Source organism: Octopus sinensis, linkage group LG2 (genome assembly GCF_006345805.1).
Source record: "Octopus sinensis linkage group LG2, ASM634580v1, whole genome shotgun sequence".
NCBI lineage: Eukaryota > Metazoa > Mollusca > Cephalopoda > Octopoda > Octopodidae > Octopus > Octopus sinensis.
In genome coordinates, this window is record NC_042998.1 from 21,307,047 (window position 1) to 21,326,540 (window position 19,494).

General features: G+C 38.5%; 1 protein-coding gene across 4 annotated transcripts in view; it reads left to right on the forward strand.

Annotated features, from left to right (window-relative positions):
* The window catches only part of LOC115232372 (proline-rich transmembrane protein 1-like), a 127,555-nt gene that overhangs the window by 84,207 nt on the left and 23,854 nt on the right, over positions 1 to 19,494 (forward strand). For 2 of the 4 annotated variants that reach the window (XM_036511817.1, XM_036511825.1), the window contains exons 3-5: positions 155 to 321; positions 3,092 to 3,202; positions 3,761 to 4,377. In XM_036511817.1, the coding sequence (XP_036367710.1) occupies positions 155 to 321; positions 3,092 to 3,202; positions 3,761 to 3,979 (497 nt within the window). In that variant the 3' untranslated portion in view covers positions 3,980 to 4,377. Of the gene's footprint in view, positions 1 to 16; positions 322 to 3,091; positions 3,203 to 3,760; positions 4,378 to 19,494 lie in introns of those variants that run through there. The other 2 variants (XM_029802224.2, XM_036511828.1) reach the window with 2 other exon arrangements.

The window sequence follows — 19,494 nt, forward strand, 5'->3', positions numbered from 1 at the left end:
TTACTTCTTTTTATAGATATAAGACAAACTGAAGAACCGAACGATGGTCCACCAGGATACTACGAAAACCCTGGATACTTATCTGCTTTTGAGCATCCTACGACATCTGGTCATCCCGCACAAGCTGGATGTCCACCACAACCCGGATATCTGTCACAACCTGGTTATCCACCACATCCCGGGTATCCGCCACAACCCGGATATCTCCCACCATATGCAAATCCAATAACAATGGGATATACCCCATCGCCCTATTACCCTTCAACTATACCAGTGCAACATCAACCCCTATTACAACAACAACAACAACAGACTGTTATTGTAAGCAACAATATTTTCTTTTTTTAATTTTTACTGTTCTACAAACATCCTAAATAGAGATGTTTAGCAAGTTTTTATCATCAAAAGGTGACTACTAAGAAATCATCTTTAAGAGTTTTTAGTCAGTCATATTATGTGAAGCACAATAAATGTTTTCATGTGGTATTTATTTTATCAATCTTTATCGAAAGGCCGACAGGTTGTACAGAACTACAACGGTAACAGTCGCAATCGAAGGTATATCCACATGAATATATATTTCTCTACTACTCACAAGGGGCTAGACACAGAGGGGACAAACAAGGACAGACAAACGGATTAAGTCGATTACATCGACCCCAGTGCGTAACTGGTACTTAATTTATCGACCCCGAAAGGATGAAAGGTAAAGTCGACCTCGGCGGAATTTGAACTCGGAACGTAACGACAGATGAAATACGGCTACGCATTTCGCCCGGCGTGCTAACGTTTCTGCCAGCTCACCGCCTTATCGACACGAATATATATACGCGCGTGCGTGTCCGCGTGTGTGCACGAATGCATGCTTATGTGTGTGCGTGTGTGTGTGTGTGTGTGTGTGTGTGTGTGTGCGTGCGTGTCTGCCTCTGTGTGTGTGTGTGTGTGTGTGCGTGCGTGTCTGTGTGTGTATATGTGTATGTGTGTATGTGTGTGTGAAGCCTAGTTTCTAGTTGTTCACAGTACAATGCGGCGAGCTGGCAGAAACGTTAGCACGCCGGGCGAAATGCTAAGCGGTATTTCGTCTGCCGCTATGTTCTGAGTTCAAATTCCGCCAAGGTCGACTTTGCCTTTCATCCTTTCGCAGTCGATTAATAAGTACCAGTTACGCACTGGGGTCGATATAATCGACTTAATCCGTTTGTCTGTCCTTGTTTGTCCTCTCTGTGTTTAGCCCCTTGTGGGTAGTAAAGAAATAGGTACAATGCAATAGGATCGATCTTGGAGACTTCTAGTTCTGGAAGGAATTTCTTAACTACAAAGTGATGAGTGCACCTGTAAAAGTAATAGACTTAAATTAATTGAATTTACTGCTCCAATTAAATTAATACAATTAAGGGATTAAGCACATGATGAATGTGTGTGAGCTGAGAATGACAGATTGACAGAGATGGCCCAAACAGTAGACAGAAAAGTAGGATTTTATAATATGCATTTTCATGCGCTAGAGCCTAAAATCAATTAAATAATTTCAATAGAAGCAGATCAATTAAGTCAACTATATTCCTCCCTTCTAATTTAACCTTACATCTAGTCAAAAGCAAATAAGGTTTCGTTTTTGGATTTGGTTTGCAAGATTCTGAGACAAAACTATTGAAAAGGTTGCAAGACGCAACGAAAACTTTTAGGACAATAAAAAATTTTAAAAAAGGGGAAATTTTACCGGTGAGTGTGTTACATAATAAGGCACAAAAATAAAATGACTCTCCCCAAACGCAAATAATGTTTTTAATAGCAGAATCAAGTACTCAGAATAATGGAGGCAGCTATAACAGAGTACTTAAGAAGTTTGCCATTTTGTTTGCTTTGTGGCAGAGGTTTCAGGTTCTTCATCTATTTAATGCCAAGTTCCCTTGGGAATTTGAAGCTTCCTCGACAATGTGATTATTATTATTACCATTATTATTATGTGATTAAAAGTCACAGTTTATTTTGCTGGATATGGTGGAAAGTGTCAGCTGTCCACACACAGCAGACTAAGGTGACACTTGTTAACTGGTCATGCTTCAAAAACCCTGCGAAGAATTCTTTCAGTTCCAAGCAATGCTGATTTTTGTTGGTGTTCTACCTTCACACTTGCACCGATCTTTTTCAGCCATGTTGGTAGTTGAGTGCTGATACTTCCAAGGGTACCAATTACTATTGGTATCACGTCTACTCTCCCCATTTACCACAACCTTCGTATTTCCCGTCGTATATATGTATATATATATATATATATATATATATATATATATATATATATATATATATATATATATATATATATATATATATATATATATATATATATATATATATATATATATATATATATATATATTTATACATATACATATATATATACATATAATAATAAATATTAGGGAATAAATCCAAATTTACAGGGAAATCAGTTTTAGGATTGAATCCAATTTTATAGTAAAATATTATATAATATTAATTAGAGACAAAACCACTATTTTGCAAATTAAACAAAGAAAGACTTAATCCAATACATAAAAATTTAATATAAATTAAATAAAATTAAATTCGCCACTACAATTGTTTCGTATATACATATACACACATATATATATATATACATATATATATATATAATATATATATATATATATATATACATATATATATATACATACATACATATATATATATGCGTGTGTGTATGTTTGTGTGTCTGTGTTTGTCCCCCTAACATCGCTTGACAACCGATGCTGGTGTGGTTACGTCCCTGTAACTTAGCGGTTCGGCAAAAGAGACCGATAGAATAAATACTATGCTTACAAATAATAAGTCCTGGGACTCATTTGCTCGACTAAAGGCGGTGCTCCAGTATGACTACAGTCACATGACTGAAACAATTAAAAGAGTAGGTATATCTTTGTATTATATTAGGATCATAGCTTGAGGAGTTTTGACTTGGATTCCCATTATTCATTATCGTTACATCATCATTGTTCTCATCATCATCATCATCATCATAAACATCCAAAGTTGATTATGTCAATTTTTTCATTTCTTCCCTTTTCAGATACAAAACGAACGACCACAATACTTTGACAATAACTTGACTGCAGCAATTCTAGTCACCATTTTCTGCTTTTTTCCAACAGGCATTCCTGCTATTATTTATGCATCTAAAGTAAGTAAAATACGAACATTTCTTACAAGAAATCTTATTCATTTCCATACCTTTTATCCAGTCGTGGCTGTGTGATAAGAGGTTTGCTTCCCAACCACATGGTTCTGGGTTCAGTCCTAGAGCAAGTGCTTTCTGCAATAGTCTGGTATTGATCAAAGCCTTGTGAGTGGATTAAGCACATGGAAAGTTAAAGAATCCTGTTATACACATATACATACATACATACATACACACACACACACACACACACACACACGTATATATATATATATATATATATATATACATACATACATACATACATACACACACACACGCGTATATATATATATATATATATATATATACATACATTCTATTTTCAAATTCTTCCAGGTCAAATTTGGCTTTGATCGTTTAGTGATAGATAAAATAAGTACTTGTTGGATACTGGGGTTGATGCCCATTCCTCCAAAATTGCTGGCCTTGTACTAAAATTAGAAACCAATATATTTGCGGTTGTTGAGTTTTATTAGCGTGCTTTAAATACAATCAAATTCTTGTCTTTCTATTTTCTAGGCAAATACAAGGATCCGAAATGGAGATATAGCAGGTGCAAACGAAGCTAAAGCGACTGCAAGACGATTTATCATAGTATCAATTCTCGTTGGTTCACTCTGTTTTATTGCTATAATAGTTCTGTCATTTGTTCTAAGTAGACTAGGATATGCTTATCATGGAAGTAGTTCTGCCAATAACCATGACTTAATATCCGAAAAGATTTTAGATTCAGATTAAATGAAGTATGTTCTTTTTCATATGCTTCATCAATTATTATCACAAAATATTCTCAGTAAGAGATGTTTAAATATATTGAGAACTTCAGTTAATAAATGGTATGTTTGGTAATAAATGACATAATGTTAAATATTGAACAATGATATATTCTGATCGGTGATCTCTATGGTTTCAGCCTGATGGCAAGAACTAATAAAACACTAAAACTATGAGAGTATAGAGATATTCCTGCACCTATTGTACCATTCCTTCTCTCAAGTTGAATCACCCACGAAAGCAATGGGTGATGTTGCATTTTGGTTTTATTTTAATAATCTTTGGCATTATCGCAGGAACGGTCAAACTTTAAAATCATTTTATAAAAATATATGTTAAATAAAGCAAATTTTTAAACTCTTTCCTATTTTTTTCAAAATGATGCCTTAAAACCCGATATTCATATGAGTGTTTAACATTTACATGAGCGTTCAACTCTGTTTAGCATTTACTAGCAATATAACCCAGCGTTGCTCAGGCTTGTTGTCTTTTCGACCCTTTAGAATTGGAATTTTTGAAAAGTAAAAGTTTTGCATTATGTAGCTTGTTATTCTCTTTAAGTGAACATTTTTCTGGTTGAAATACACCGAAAAATGACGACACAGCAGTCAAAAAATCGTAAAAAATAGGGATTTTCATAGAAAAAAAACACCTTTTTGATGTAAATAAGTTTTGTTCCTAACATGGTCCGATTTGAATTTTATCTTCTACGGAATGAAGAGCAAGCCTTCTTCTATCATACTCTCAATTTTGGTTAACTTGCGCCGCAGGGTCTCGGAGGAGATAGTGTTAGTTGAAGGCTACCAAACATGCCATACACAGACAGCTTCAGCTTTATATATAGAGAGATTAGACACTACATAAGCAAAAGATAAGCCATTATATACATATTTTGACAAACACGTCAACACAAAATGTTAGATAATGGTAGTTAGAAACAGCTAAAACTGAAAACTAAATTCAGATATTGATTACAAATGTAGAGAAATATTTCTGGTAGCTTTCATTCATAAATATTAGGGTTAATATTGGTTTATCATCATCATTGTTCGACCGTGGTCGAGACAATGGGATTTACTATGTTACGCCAGACTTCACAGTCTATCATAGCATTACGGAGGTCCTGTTGCTGAATGCCTGTATCCCTGGAGATTACATCAGGGTAGGAGAGTGTGCGCCCTCTGGTATCGCGAGCAGATGGCTTCCAGAGGAGAAGAGTAGAAATTACCTCGTTTTCAGCTCTACAACAATGTCCAGCAAACGGGACTCTTCTACCTTTCACAAGAGATGACACAGGTGCTAATTTCCCATATATTTGTACTTTGGTTGGATGACGCTTCCACGAGAGATTTTGGTTTAAATATTTCTTATCATGACAAACAAGGGGAAGTGGAGTTCACAACAACCAAACTAATAGTATTTTGCAGACAAGAAAGTTAAATCTTCAACACAGTAAAGCTGTAAGGACAACAGCAGAAGATTGGGTATCTACCCTTATAAAACAGAAGCTGCCGGTGGGCGGCTACTGGACTCGCACCCACTTCCTTCAGATACCGTTTATGGAGTGGACCACAAAGTTCAACTGCACCCCCGCAACAATCACAGTTAAATTATCCATCAATTAATCAACTTGTATACTCTATGACGAACGGCAGCAGCAGCAGTAACGATGGCAACGATACTACTGATACTGCTGCTGCTGCTGCTACTACTACTACTACTACTACTACTACTACTACTACTACTACTACATGCCAAAGACTGACGTAGGAAGGCAATAACAAGATATGTGGGCAGACGTAGACACCCTCCCCCGAGACTGACCAAACAGCGCCACCCAAGAGCAATTCTTAAATTATTTCTACATGCCGAACATTCAAGTGGAAAGGCACTAAGAAGAAATGTAGGCAAATATAGACATCATCAACCGAGACTAACCAGACGGCGCCGCCCAAGTGCAATTCTTAAAGGAGACCCTCGTAGTAAATCATTCTGCTGACCTCATTAGTACTGAAGAATTCATTCTCATTCCCACTTATCTGGGAAAATAGAGAGTGAGGGTGAATACATATGATGTGCCACCAGAAGTCGTTATCTGATGAATGGTGGTGTGCGGAGATCTGGCCGTAAGTGGCATTCTCCCTGACATGAAATATATCCAAGAGAACTGATTCGGAACAATACTGGAAGATTTATTAGATGAATCTAGAAGAGCTGGTAAAAAGATCTTGGCCTAATATAGCTCATAAACAAGGGAGACTTTCACGTCACTGTGGAATGAAGAAGATCAAAATTCATATATGTGGTGACGCCTTCTACCCGCAATAGAAGGTGAAAGTATGGAGGCACCGCTGTTTTGAACATCAGAGACATCAAACATAATTACAATGCCAGCAACAACGTGCAACCATAATATTAGTAATAGCAATTACAACAACAACAGCAACAAAAAATGTGTTTATGAATGTATGCATTAGCCATCCGTGACCTCTTTAAGGAGCTGGACTCTTGTTGAAGGTAACTTCGGTCTCAGATCTGCTGAGATTCGTTTGTTATACTGTAAAGATTTATGAGTGTAGTACCTTACATGGTGAGGGGTAGGTGAGTAGAGGGTAGGTGTATGTGTGAGCATCTGCGTGTGAAAGGGGTGCGTGTGAGTGTGTGGTCTAACATGCGTGCTAATGTGACTGGATCAACCAAAAGGCAAAATTAAAAGCGGTCACAAAAGTGAAAGAGTGTGCCGACTAGCACCACTTTTGCTAAAGGTAAGAGTTAAACTAACTCAAACGCCAAACAATCACTGATATGACTGACAAAGCTGGGTAAATCCCCGGCGTACATAGCCGGATCGCGATTTCAGATTTTGAAGTAAACCATCTTAATCCTCATCAGCGGCTTTTAAACACCTAAAGTTAGACTCACCTACCTCTGTCAGTCTTATAGAGAAAACTGTAGAGAACGTGTGCTGATTATCAAAACAGTGAAAATGTAAGGAACAAATTGAAAAGAGTGGCTTATTAGCAATTAGAATCTAAAAGCAAAATAAACAGAGGCGCAGGAGTGGCTGTGTGGTAAGTAGCTTGCTAACCAACCACATGGTTCCGGGTTCAGTCCCACTGCGTGGCATCTTGGGCAAGTGTCTTCTGCTATAGCCCCGGGATGACCAATGCCTTGTGAGTGGATTTGGTAGACGGAAACTGAAAGAAGCCTGTCGTATATATGTGTATATATATATATATGTATGTGTTTGTGTGTCTGTGTTTGTCCCCCTAGCATTGCTTGACAACCGATGCTGGTGTGTTTACGTCCCCGTCACTTAGCGGTTCGGCAAAAGAGACCGATAGAATAAGTACTGGGCTTACAAAGAATAAGTCCCGGGGTCGATTTGCTCGACTAAAGGCGGTGCTCCAGCATGGCCGCAGTCAAATGACTGAAACAAGTAAAAGAGAGAGAGAGGTCATAAAAGTGACAAAGGGAGTGTGTCTGGCACCGTTTTTGCTCATCATTAGACGACGTATGAGGGTTCGGCAATTTATGACTGAACAACCACACGGATGATTTGTTTATAGTGATCAAATGTTTGTCTACACATAAGCTCACTTCCTCCATCAGATCGATATTACCTGTACAAGTGCAACGGGTGACACATGTCAGATGTCGAAATTATCGCAGAGTAACGTGAATGCCCAAGAATGCAACGCCCGGTCTGGGAATCGACCGTATTGTAACTTGCGATGAGAAGTGGATTTTGTATAGTAATAAAAAACCATTCTTCGCAGTGGTTGAACGAAAATGAAGCACGGAAGACCTTCCCTAAACCTGAGCTCTTCAAAAAGAAGGTTATGGCGAAGGTTTGGTCGTGTACTGCTGGACTCATTCACTATAACTTCTTAAAACCCAGAAGAACTATTACTGCAGAAACATATTGCCATGAAATTGCTAAATGAACGGAAAACTATTCTCCGTCCCAGACTGGTCAATAAGTCACTAACTACGACCCTGAAGTTGAGGGAACTTGGCTTTGAAGTTCTTCCTCACCCAGCTTATTCCCTAAACGTTTCGCTTACCGGCTACCACTTTTTCGAGCACCTCGATGATTTTCAGCGAGACAAGGAGTTCAAAAATCAAACCAATGCTGAAAGTGCGTAACTACAGTTCATCAGCTCCACAACTCAAGATTTTTATGTTACCGGAATAAACAAACTTGTAGCTCGTTGGCAAAAATGTGCTGATTCTAACGGTACATACTTTCATGAATAAAATTTTCGCATTGAAATATATTGTGATGAATTTCATGTTTCCAAACGTTGCTTACTTTTTACTCAGCCTGATACGTGCGTACGTTTCGGAAAAAAATCGTATGACGTTGGTTTCCATGTAAGTTTCATGTAAGTGCCACTTAAACTGTCTCTTTCTCTATCTATAAAAGAAAGATTTTTGGTTTTTTTTCCACTAGACCTGATAGAATAGTCTTAAATCCACCCCACCAGTAGTAAATCTAAATAGCAAAGTAAAATCAATGATAAGCAGTATCTCCATGAAAAAATATTAATTACTACTATGTTTTTGTTGATGAAACTTGGTTTCTCTGCCTACCTACTTACCCTCTTTGGTATATTGGTTAATGGAAAAAAACTATAAAAATGAATCTCTTAAATTTAACTAAATTCTATATTTGTATGCAGCTGAAGATTGCTCTACATTTTAAAACTGATGTAATACTTGCATTGTTTAATTAAATGGAGTCGCATGAAACGATCGTACTGCATTAACTCTGGAGATCCTTGTTGCTTATTTTGATTCTAATCGCCCCATTTTGAATTATATGGATAAAACCATACTAAATTCTGGTGCATTTAACTTAAGTACCATAGTCAACTGAATCTAAATTTTTACTGAACTGCATATATATATATATATATATATACACATATATATATTTATATAAATAAGGATAAGATCGTTATTTTAAATACCGATCATATCATGTGGATAGCATTGCATGGGAATAAAATCCTCATAGGTAAGAATTATTAAAATTATAATTAAGGGTATCAAAGCTTGACTGTAAAGTTTTAATAATTATTATATATATATATGTGTATGTGTGTGTGTGTATCTGCGTGTAGAGAGAGAGGGAGGGAGAGAATGAGAGATTTTTTAGAAATGAATCCTCTTTCTGAATGTAAATTTCATTTCATGCTTCTGTCTTTCTCTCTCTCTCTCACACACAGACTCATACACACACATACACTTATTTGTTGTTGATATCGCAGTCCTTGACCTTATACCTTATATATATATGTATTTCAACGTCAATGTTGTCAATACCGACACGGGTGATATGATACTCATATAATATATATTTCTTTACTACCCACAGTAAAGGACAGACAAAGGGATTAAGTCGATTACATCAACCCAGTGAGAAACTGGTACTTTATTTATCGACCCCCGAGAGGATGAAAGGCAAAGTCGACCTCGGCGGAATTTGAACTCAGAACGTAACGGCAGACGAAATACGGCTACGCATTTCGCCCGGCGTGCTAACGTTTCTGCCAGCTCGCCGCCTTTATACTCGTATAATATAGATGAGTCATCATGTCTTGATATTTTGCATATCGTTTTCACTGCTGCTGTTAATTCGGTTGCTGTTTCTATTGCTGCTGTTGGCGATGTTTTTGATTTCATCGTTGGTCCATAGTCTTTTTTTTTTTTACTTTTGCTTTTATTTGTTTCAGTCATTTGACTGCAGCCATGCTGGAGCACCGCCATTTAGTCAAGCAAATCGATCCCAGGAATTATTCTTTGTAAGCCTAGTACTTATTCTATCGGTATATTTTGCCGAACCGCTAAGTTACAGGTATGTAAACACACCAACATTGGTTGTCAAGCGATGTTGGGGGGACAAACACATACACACATACATATATACATATATATACAGAGTGAGAGAGAGAGAGAAATGGGTGGATGGATAGATAGATGGCTAGATAGATAAATAGGTTTGTAGGTAGGTACGTAGGTAGGTAGGTAGATAGGTAAACATACATATCAAAGTTAGCTTGAGTGTGGCTTGTGATGCAAATTACCGCCAATTTTAAAAAAAGCTCTTTGCGAGGAAAGGTTCAAGGGCTGTCATTAAAACCATGCAATTTGTTTGGCCATTAAATAATTGTTATCCGTATCATGTACTATGCAAGTCGTGTTTCCCACCATATGAAGCCTACGTTAACACCGTCATAATTAAATAGGTTTCAATAAACATATGATCCATTTTCAAGCGCTGACTAATTCAAACTTTATATATGACTTTTTATTTTTTAACACGGTACGATGTGGCTTCATAAAAATTTGCATGGAATTTACTTAAAGAGTGAGCAACTACAGAGCGTTACAAAACTTCTCAAACCGTTCAAACTGCGAACCAACTGCATCGATCTCTCTGGTTTATTCGTTCCATCCCTGATAACTCCATCATAAAAGAGAGACCATATTTTCAATAATTCTATTTGTCGACTTTGCCTTTCATCCTCTCGGGGGTCGATAAATAAAGTACCAGTTTCTCACTGGGTTGATGTAATCGACTTAATCCCTTTGTCTGTCCTTGTTTGTCCCCTGTGTGTTTAGCCCCTTGTGGGTAGTAAAGAAATATATATTATATGAGTATCATATCACCCGTGTCGGTATTGACAACATTGACGTTGAAATACATATATATATAAGGTATAAGGTCAAGGACTGCGATATCAACAACAAATAAGTGTATGTGTGTGTATGAGTCTGTGTGTGAGAGAGAGAGAGAGAAAGACAGAAGCATGAAATGAAATTTACATTCAGAAAGAGGATTCATTTCTAAAAAAATCTCTCATTCTCTCCCTCCCTCTCTCTCTACACGCAGATACACACACACACATACACATATATATATAATAATTATTAAAACTTTACAGTCAAGCTTTGATACCCTTAATTATAATTTTAATAATTCTTACCTATGAGGATTTTATTCCCATGCAATGCTATCCACATGATATGATCGGTATTTAAAATAACGATCTTATCCTTATTTATATAAATCTATATATTTTCAATAATTCTATGAATGTAAGCTCCAGAAGTAGTTACTTGCATTCTCTTTACTCTCTTTTACTTGTTTCAATCATTTGACTGTGGCCATGCTGGAGCACCGCCTTTAGTCGAGCAAATCGACCCCTGGACTTATTATTGGTAAGCCTAGTACTTATTCTATCGTTCTCTTTTGCCGAACCGCTAAGTTACGGAGACGCAAACATACCAGCATCGGTTGTCAAACGATGTTGGGGGAGGGGACAAACACAGAGATACACATATACACACACATACATATATATATATATATATATATATATATCACCATGACCGACCAGGTTATCAGATGTTGCTACACATCGCTGGTTACAATGCGCTTCGCATTGTTTTAGCCTTCAAACGACGCCACCCCGCTGGCTAAGAGAGCAGGCCAACAGAAGAAAGAGTGAGAGAAAGTTGTGGCAAAAGAGTACAACAGGGATAGCCACCACCCCCTGCAGGAGCCTCGTGAAGCTTTAGGTGTTTTCGCTAAATAAACACTCACAATGCCCGGTCTGGGAATCGAAACCGCGATCCTACGATCGCGAGTCCGCTGCCCTAACCACTGGGCCATTGCGCCTCCACACACACACACACACACACACGCACGCACACGCACACGCACACACACACACATATATATATATATATATATATATATATATGTATATATATATATATATATATATATATAAAACATTATTGGTGAATTGAAGAAATGGAGCTGAACGCAGATTGAACAGAAATCGTTTTATTTCATTCTACACGTGTTTCGAAAGGCACAAATTACCAAAATCCGATTGAATAATGGGACCATATTGTGTCTTTCTCTTCAGGAAGAAAAAAGGAAATCCGTTAGAGAAACAAAAACAGAACAGAGGCGGAGCAAAAACCAAATCGAACTATGCTCCTAAGAGCCCATGGCGAAACTGTTTCGCCATGGGCTCTTAGGAGCATAGTTCGATTTGGTTTTTGCTCCGCCTCTGTTCTGTTTTTGTTTCTCTAACGGATTTCCTTTTTTCTTCCTGAAGAGAAAGACACAATATGGTCCCATTATTCAATCGGATTTTGGTAATTTGTGCCTTTCGAAACACGTGTAGAATGAAATAAAACGATTTCTGTTCATCTGCGTTCAGCTCCATTTCTTCAATTCACCAATAATGTTTTAATTTCAATTATCCGCACCAACGCACGGTTGCAACGCCAGATGGTTGTACCTCCAACCGTGCTGTTTACTGCTGTGATTTTTGCTACTAAGGTATCGGTTAACTTTTGATTAATCTACAACAAGATTATTCATCTTTCTATTTCACATTATATATATATATATATATATATATATATATATATATATATATTATATATATATATATATACACACATATATACGACGGGCTTCTTTCAGTTTCAGTCTACCAAGTCCACTCACAAGGCTTTGATCCGCCCGAGGCTATAGTAGAAGACACTTGTCCAAGGTGCCACGCAGTGGGACTGAACCCGGAACCATGTGGTTCGTAAGCAAGCTACTTACCACACAGCCACTTCTACGCCATTCATGCATCTTAACTGTACGTTAAAAATGCATAACGAAGTTTTAAAGAATTACGTCAGCTGGCTATATAACTGACATAGATATGCATGAACCGATAAGTGCTGCATGGTACGTATTTGATAAAAAGTATTATCATTGACAATGAAGCAAACTCGCCCACGATAGCAACGTCACAGATATAAAATTACTGCTAACGCTGTCCAAAGTCCGTCCCAATTGTATTATTTTCACTGCGGCGAGTGAGACAAGTAATACCACAAATTTTAAATTTTCTCAGAGTATACTCACTTCTACCGCCAACCACTTCACTCAGCAGCGCTTATTCACCAGTATGGAACCCCGTAAGTATATATTACTGACTTTTCTCTATTCATCATTATATATACACTCCCAACTTTTATGATTCTATAACTTTTTTTTCCAAATGAATGCAACCACAACTCGACACATACGATACCTCCAGAGTACTAAGTTATCGTTCTGTCTGTTCATGAAATATATTAAAAGAATAATATAAACAAACTTGTAATATACGCTAGACAAATTAGATCCAAATTCTACAAAAGCTCTCCATTCATGTAGAGATATTTGAAGACCATCTATCTATCTATCTATCTATCTATCTATCTATCTATCTATCTATCTATCTATCTATCTATCTATCTATCTATCTATCTATCTATCTATATACAGACATACATACATATATATATATATATATATATATATATATATATATATACATACATATATATACATATATATATACATGCATATATATACATACATATATACATACATACATACTTACATACATTCATACATACATACATACATACATACATACTACATACATACATACATACATACATACATACATATATATATATATATATATATATATATATATATATATGTGTGTGTCTGTGTGTGTGTGTGTGTGTGTGTGTGTATGTATTAACAATTTAGAAATAGGATAAACTCTTCATTAGTAATTATCAGTAGTTAGCGTGAAAAACCTCATAACGGAAAAATTAATAAATGTTTCCCTTATCAGTTTTTTACGCTAACTACTTGATAATTACTTAGAAAGATTTTATCCTATTTTTAAATTGTAAATCTCTCTCTCTCTCTCTATATATATATATATATATATATAGACTGCTCTTTCTAGCGAGTCAGATATCCTATTCTTCGGTTATCTCTTTTGTGTTTGAACGTATATATATTATATATATATATATATATATATCTATATAAACGGCAGTTTGTCTGTGTGTGTTTCTGTGTGTCTGTTTGGTTGTAACCTCACTCTGACCACGGCTTTCAACCGATTCTGATGAAACTTGACACACACATAGCCCAATGTCATAATTCAAAACTAACACAGCGAAAAGTTTGAAAAGTTCCCCCAGTTCTGAAAAAAAATCAATAAATTCGACATGGGGTCGAGAATCAGAAACACAAACCACAGACTGTCTAGGGGACGCAACTCCACCTTTTTAACTCTCAAAAAAAAATTACCATCGTTTTTTTCCCATTTTTTTGCTATATTTTGGCTATAACTATCTAAAAATGCTTTATAGTTATTTCCCTTACAAACCCGAGCAACGCCGGGCGATACTGCTAGTATATATATATATACAAGGGCAAACAATTCACAAGAAAAATAAATAACGGAAAATGAAAAATTAATTTGCGGAGATATTAATTCTGTTATTATCCAATGTAACCATTTTACAAAACGATAATAACAGAATCAATAATATAGGCGATTGCAGACGCAAAAAAGGAATTATATACCTGAAGGATTAAAATTAATCAAAGGACATACTAAGTATATATATATAGTGGCATTCCGTCGCTTACGACGACGAGGATTCCAGGTGATCCGATCAACGGAACAGCTTACTCGTGAAATTAACGTGCAAGTAGCTGAGCATTCCACAGACACGTTTACCCATAACGTAGTTCTCGGGGAGATTCAGCATGACACAGAATGTGACAAGGCTGGCCCTTTGAAATACAGGCACAACAGAAACAGGAAGTAAGAGTGAGAGAAAGTTGTGGTGAAAGAGTACAGCATGGTTCGTCACCATCCCCTGCCGGAGCCTCAGGTGTTTTCGCGCAATAAACACTCAGAGCGGTCTTGGAATCGAAACCGCGATCCTATGACCACAAGCCCGCTGCCCTAACCACTGGGCTATTGCGCCTCCAAGTATATATATATATATATATATATATATATATATTTGTAAAAAATGAAGTTCGAAACTCAGAGTTTTATCTTGACTACCGAGTAATGTAACATATTGTATATATATATATATATAAGTTATTCTAAGTTTTATATATATATATATAATATATATAAAACTTAGAATAACTTATATATATATATATATACAATATGTTACATTACTCGGTAGTCAAGATAAAACTCTGAGTTTCAGATGCCGAAGTGGAAATCCACAACACCATCTACATATATAATATATATAATATATATATATATATATATATATATTTATTATATAGAAGGAGCTTCTACAGGACTAGAACTGTTTCATTCAAGAGAAATCTTCAGGAAGCTAGTTAACAAGATTGTATTGGTATTTAAACATTTAGGCATGTTTAAAGGGGTGTTGGTGGGGGACTTTTTGGGGGTAGGCATAGCGCAAAATATCATACTTGGGGGAGTGGTCAAGGAGTCAGTGTTAAATTAGATAGAAGAATAAATAAAAAAATAAAAAAATAAAAAAATAAAAAAATATATAAAAAAATATTAAAAAAAATATATATATATCCTTAAATCCTTAAAAATGTTTTAGCCCGAAGGCCGCGGCCATGCTGGGGCACCACCGCTGAATGAGCTACACTAGTTTGTGAATCCACCTCTGATACGTGGCACTTGATCAACAAGGGAGTTCGATGCTGCTGCCCGCATCCGTGTCTCCTGTCGTGAGGTAGGTTCATCTGGGACTCCCAACAAGAAGAGATCCAGTTTAGTTTTAAAGAAACCACATCCACACCATGTAAGTCTCTAGGCATTTGGAGGATGTTAAAGAGCTGTGGTCCTCTGAAACCCAAGCTGTTGCAGTATCTGGACCTGTATTTTGATGGTGATGTTGGAATCCTTGGCACCACGCAGCGGCGCCCCGTTCTGCGGTTGGAGTAACTTTGAATGCCAAAGTTTGGGACAAGACCCTCCAGGATTTTCCAGATGTATATCACTGCATATCTCTCCCGCCTCCGCTCCAGGGAGAAGAGGTTTAATACCTTCAGTCTTTCCCAGTAGCTGACATTTTGCATTGAGACGATTTTCTTTGTGTAGCTTCTCTGAGTTGCTTCGAGTTCTGCTGTTTGTTTTATATTGTGTGGTGACCAAATTGGGAGCAGTAGTCCAAGCGGCTGAGGACAAATGTTTTCCATAGGACCATCAGTGTCTCCTTCTCTCTTGTTCTGAAAGTTCGGAGAATCCATCCAGCTAGCCGTCTGCATTTTATCACCAGATTAGCAATATGCATTTGGAAAGATGCATCATTGCTCATGTCAATGCCCAGGTCACGCACTGATTTTGACTCAGGGATTGCAACTCTTCCTGGGCCAGTGTATCCAGTCTTCACGTCATTTACCTTTGTGTGCCAGTAGCGCAGGGCCTGGAACTTACCTGCATTAAACTGCATGTTGTTGTCCTCAGCCCACCTGTATATTGTGTCCAGCTCATGTTGCAGATGCGCAATATTTTCAGGGTTTTGTATTGCGTGGGAGACTTTTGTGTCATCTGCATAGCTAGCAAGGGTGGTCATCGTAGCAACTGAAGGCATGTCTGAAAGGGCCACTATGAACATCAGTGGCCCCAAGACAGTGCCTGTGGGACACCGCTTGTTATTTGCGTTTCCCGGAGGTGGCTCCATTGCTCACAACTGCCTGTTTTCTGTCTTTTAGGAAGTTGTGCAGCCACTCTCCAAGTTTCCCGCCTATGCCGAGACCACGCAGTTGTGACAGATCATACCATGGTCGACTTTATCAAAGGCTTTTGCAAAGTCAAGATATATTACATCCACATTTGAGCCATTTAGTAGCTGTTTCAACACCCAGTCATAGTGTTGCAGGAGCTGTGTTAGGCAGCCTCTACCTGGTCGAAATCCATGCTGGGTGTCAGACAGTAAGTCATTTTCTTCAAGGAACATGATTAGTTTCTTACGGACTATTCGTTCCATGACTTTGCTGATGTGTGAGGTCAGAGAGATAGGCCTATAATTTTTAGCATCTGCTCTGCTACCTCCCTTATGGATAGGGCATATTACCCCCTCTTTCAGTTTGACTGGGAGCTTACCACTTGCAAGAAAGCTCTGAAAAAGAAGCTGTAGCGGTTTTGCAAGGGCTCGTTTGCACGATTTGAGAAGGATCGCTGGGAATCCATCAGGTCCAGCAGCTGAGTTTGTGTCAATCTCATCAATGGCTAGTGTGATATCATCTTCTTCGATGTTGATGTACTCAATTTTTGTCTCTTTGGCCGCTGGTAAAGTGGCAAAGAATTCTTCTGGGTTGTTTACTTGCCTGTGTCCTAGAGGTGTAGTGAACACACTTTGGAACTGTTCGTTCAGTATTTCACTTATCCTCGTGGGATTTCCTGTGAGAGAGCCATCTTTTTGGAAGAGAGGTCCTATTCTCTGGTGCACTGTGGCTGTCTCTTTGGCAAACTTAAAGAAAGCTTTAGGGTTTGATTTTATATTTTCTATTACCCAAGCTTCTTTATCTGCTCTCTCCTTTTCATGGGACTGATGTAGACTTTTCTCAGTTTCCATTAGCATTCTTTCGAGCCGAGACTTCTCACCACTTTTGGTGTGCTTGCTCAGGCGGTTTGCAATCCTTGTCCGTCGTCTCATAAGAATCCTCCTTTCTCTAGGGATCCTGTTTTTGTTCTTGGTGTGCTGGCCCTGCACATTGGGACATATTTGTCACATATGGCTTGTATTATTATGGACATGAAGTTTGTGTTTCATGTTTATGTCCGGTGTGGAGAGACATTCAGGCCAATCCTGTTTGAGGATCTCTTTCTCAATCGACTTCCAGTTGGCTTTATGAAAGTTTAAGTTGGAGAGATGGTAGGTGCTTCGTATAGGCTGTGTGTCTGCTGGGGCTTTTGTTCCATACATAGACAGCTATATGTTGTGATCCGAGATCATTGTCGGCATCACATTAACATTATGGATAATATCCATATGTTTGTGAAGCAGAGATCCAGTATATTATCTGCCCTTGTTGGTTGCAGAACTATTTGCTCCATGAAAGAGGTATTTGAGATGGAGCAGGGACTCCACCTGTGCCTGCTGATGGTGTGTCATCCCTGGGAGCATCTGCCCCCAGGCCATTCCACATTGGGGAGGTTAAAGTCACCCATGAAGAATACACTGTTGTGCTGTTCAAGGTTGGTGAGGACTTCTCCTATTTTTGTTAGGCAGTCTTCAAACATGCCTGAGTGTTTTGGGGCGTCTGGTGGGCGATATGTAGTGCATATGACGATATTCAGTTGTCTTATGTGTACAATTTGAGTTTCACATACTGAGTTCGAATATGACAGCAGGACCTGGGGCGTGAGGTCATCTCGGATGTACATTGCAACTCCACCATGGCTCCTCCTTTTCTATCTGTGTGTATGACTGCATATTGCGGCATGTGTATTCTGCATCACCTATATCGGGTTCAAGATGCGTTTCTGTGAGTGCCATGCATATAGCTTGATTGCATGTCACAAGGTCTCTCAGGAATGAAATTTTCTTTTTACAGTTTCCGCGCAGCAGCCCTCCTACATTCAGTAGAAATATTTTTGTGGTGTGTGTGTTGGTGTTGGTTGTCTGTGGTGGCCATCCTGCATCTGTTGGAGGTGGCCTTATGTGGTGGTAGTTCCAGCTTTGTGCTTGTAGCCAGGTCAGCTGCTGAACAATTTTTTGTGCCATGCACAAAAAAGACTGCTGTTCAGCTGCCGCCCTTCTCACATCTGGGTGAAGCTGGCCACCTGTTGGGTTTCCGCGCACCACATCTGCATACCGTCTTTCAGTAGTGGTCAGTGCGCTTTTTTCCCTTCTTTACTTTTTGTTTTTTTGTTTTGGTTCTCCTGAGGGAGGGACCTCTGTCTCGCGTCCATGCGGTTTTGGTAGGGCCTCCGATGTGCAAAGCGACAGTTTTGCACTTCAACGCCGTACCAGCAGTCCCCCCCTCAGGTAGATTTGCAGGTGTTTCTTTCCTTGCCCTTACAGTTTTTGCTGGGGTCCCTCTGCTTTCTCTGGACAGGGCTTCCTTTAGCCTTGATTCTGTCACCCTTTACCTCCTGCTTCCCATCAATTCCAGGGTGCCTTTCCTTTCTTGCGGCCATCGCACCTCTTTGGTCTTCAGTTTGGTGTTGGAAGCTGGACATGTGTCATCGTTTCCCTGTGTTCCAGGCTTCTCCATTGGCTCTGGATGCTTTCCTCATCCTTTTGGCCCTCCCTGCTGCCGTCACCTCCCAGGATGATGTCCAGGGTGTCCACATGTTGCCTGATTAGAGCGTACGAATGGATAACTTCTCTCTTCTTTCGCTCTATCTGGGCGGTGGTTCTCGAAAAATTGTTTGCTTTTCAGCGCCGCAGCAATAATGTCGTTCGGCGAGTCGTCCTCAGCGATCCTCCAAGCGCGGACAAACAATTGCACCTCTCTCGCAGACCAGTTTCTTGCCATTTCTTCTAGTGAAAATAGGAACAGAGAGAGAGATAGAGAAGGAGAGATATGGAGAGGGAGAAGAGAAAGGAGAAAAGCCAGGGGTGGGATAGAGAGA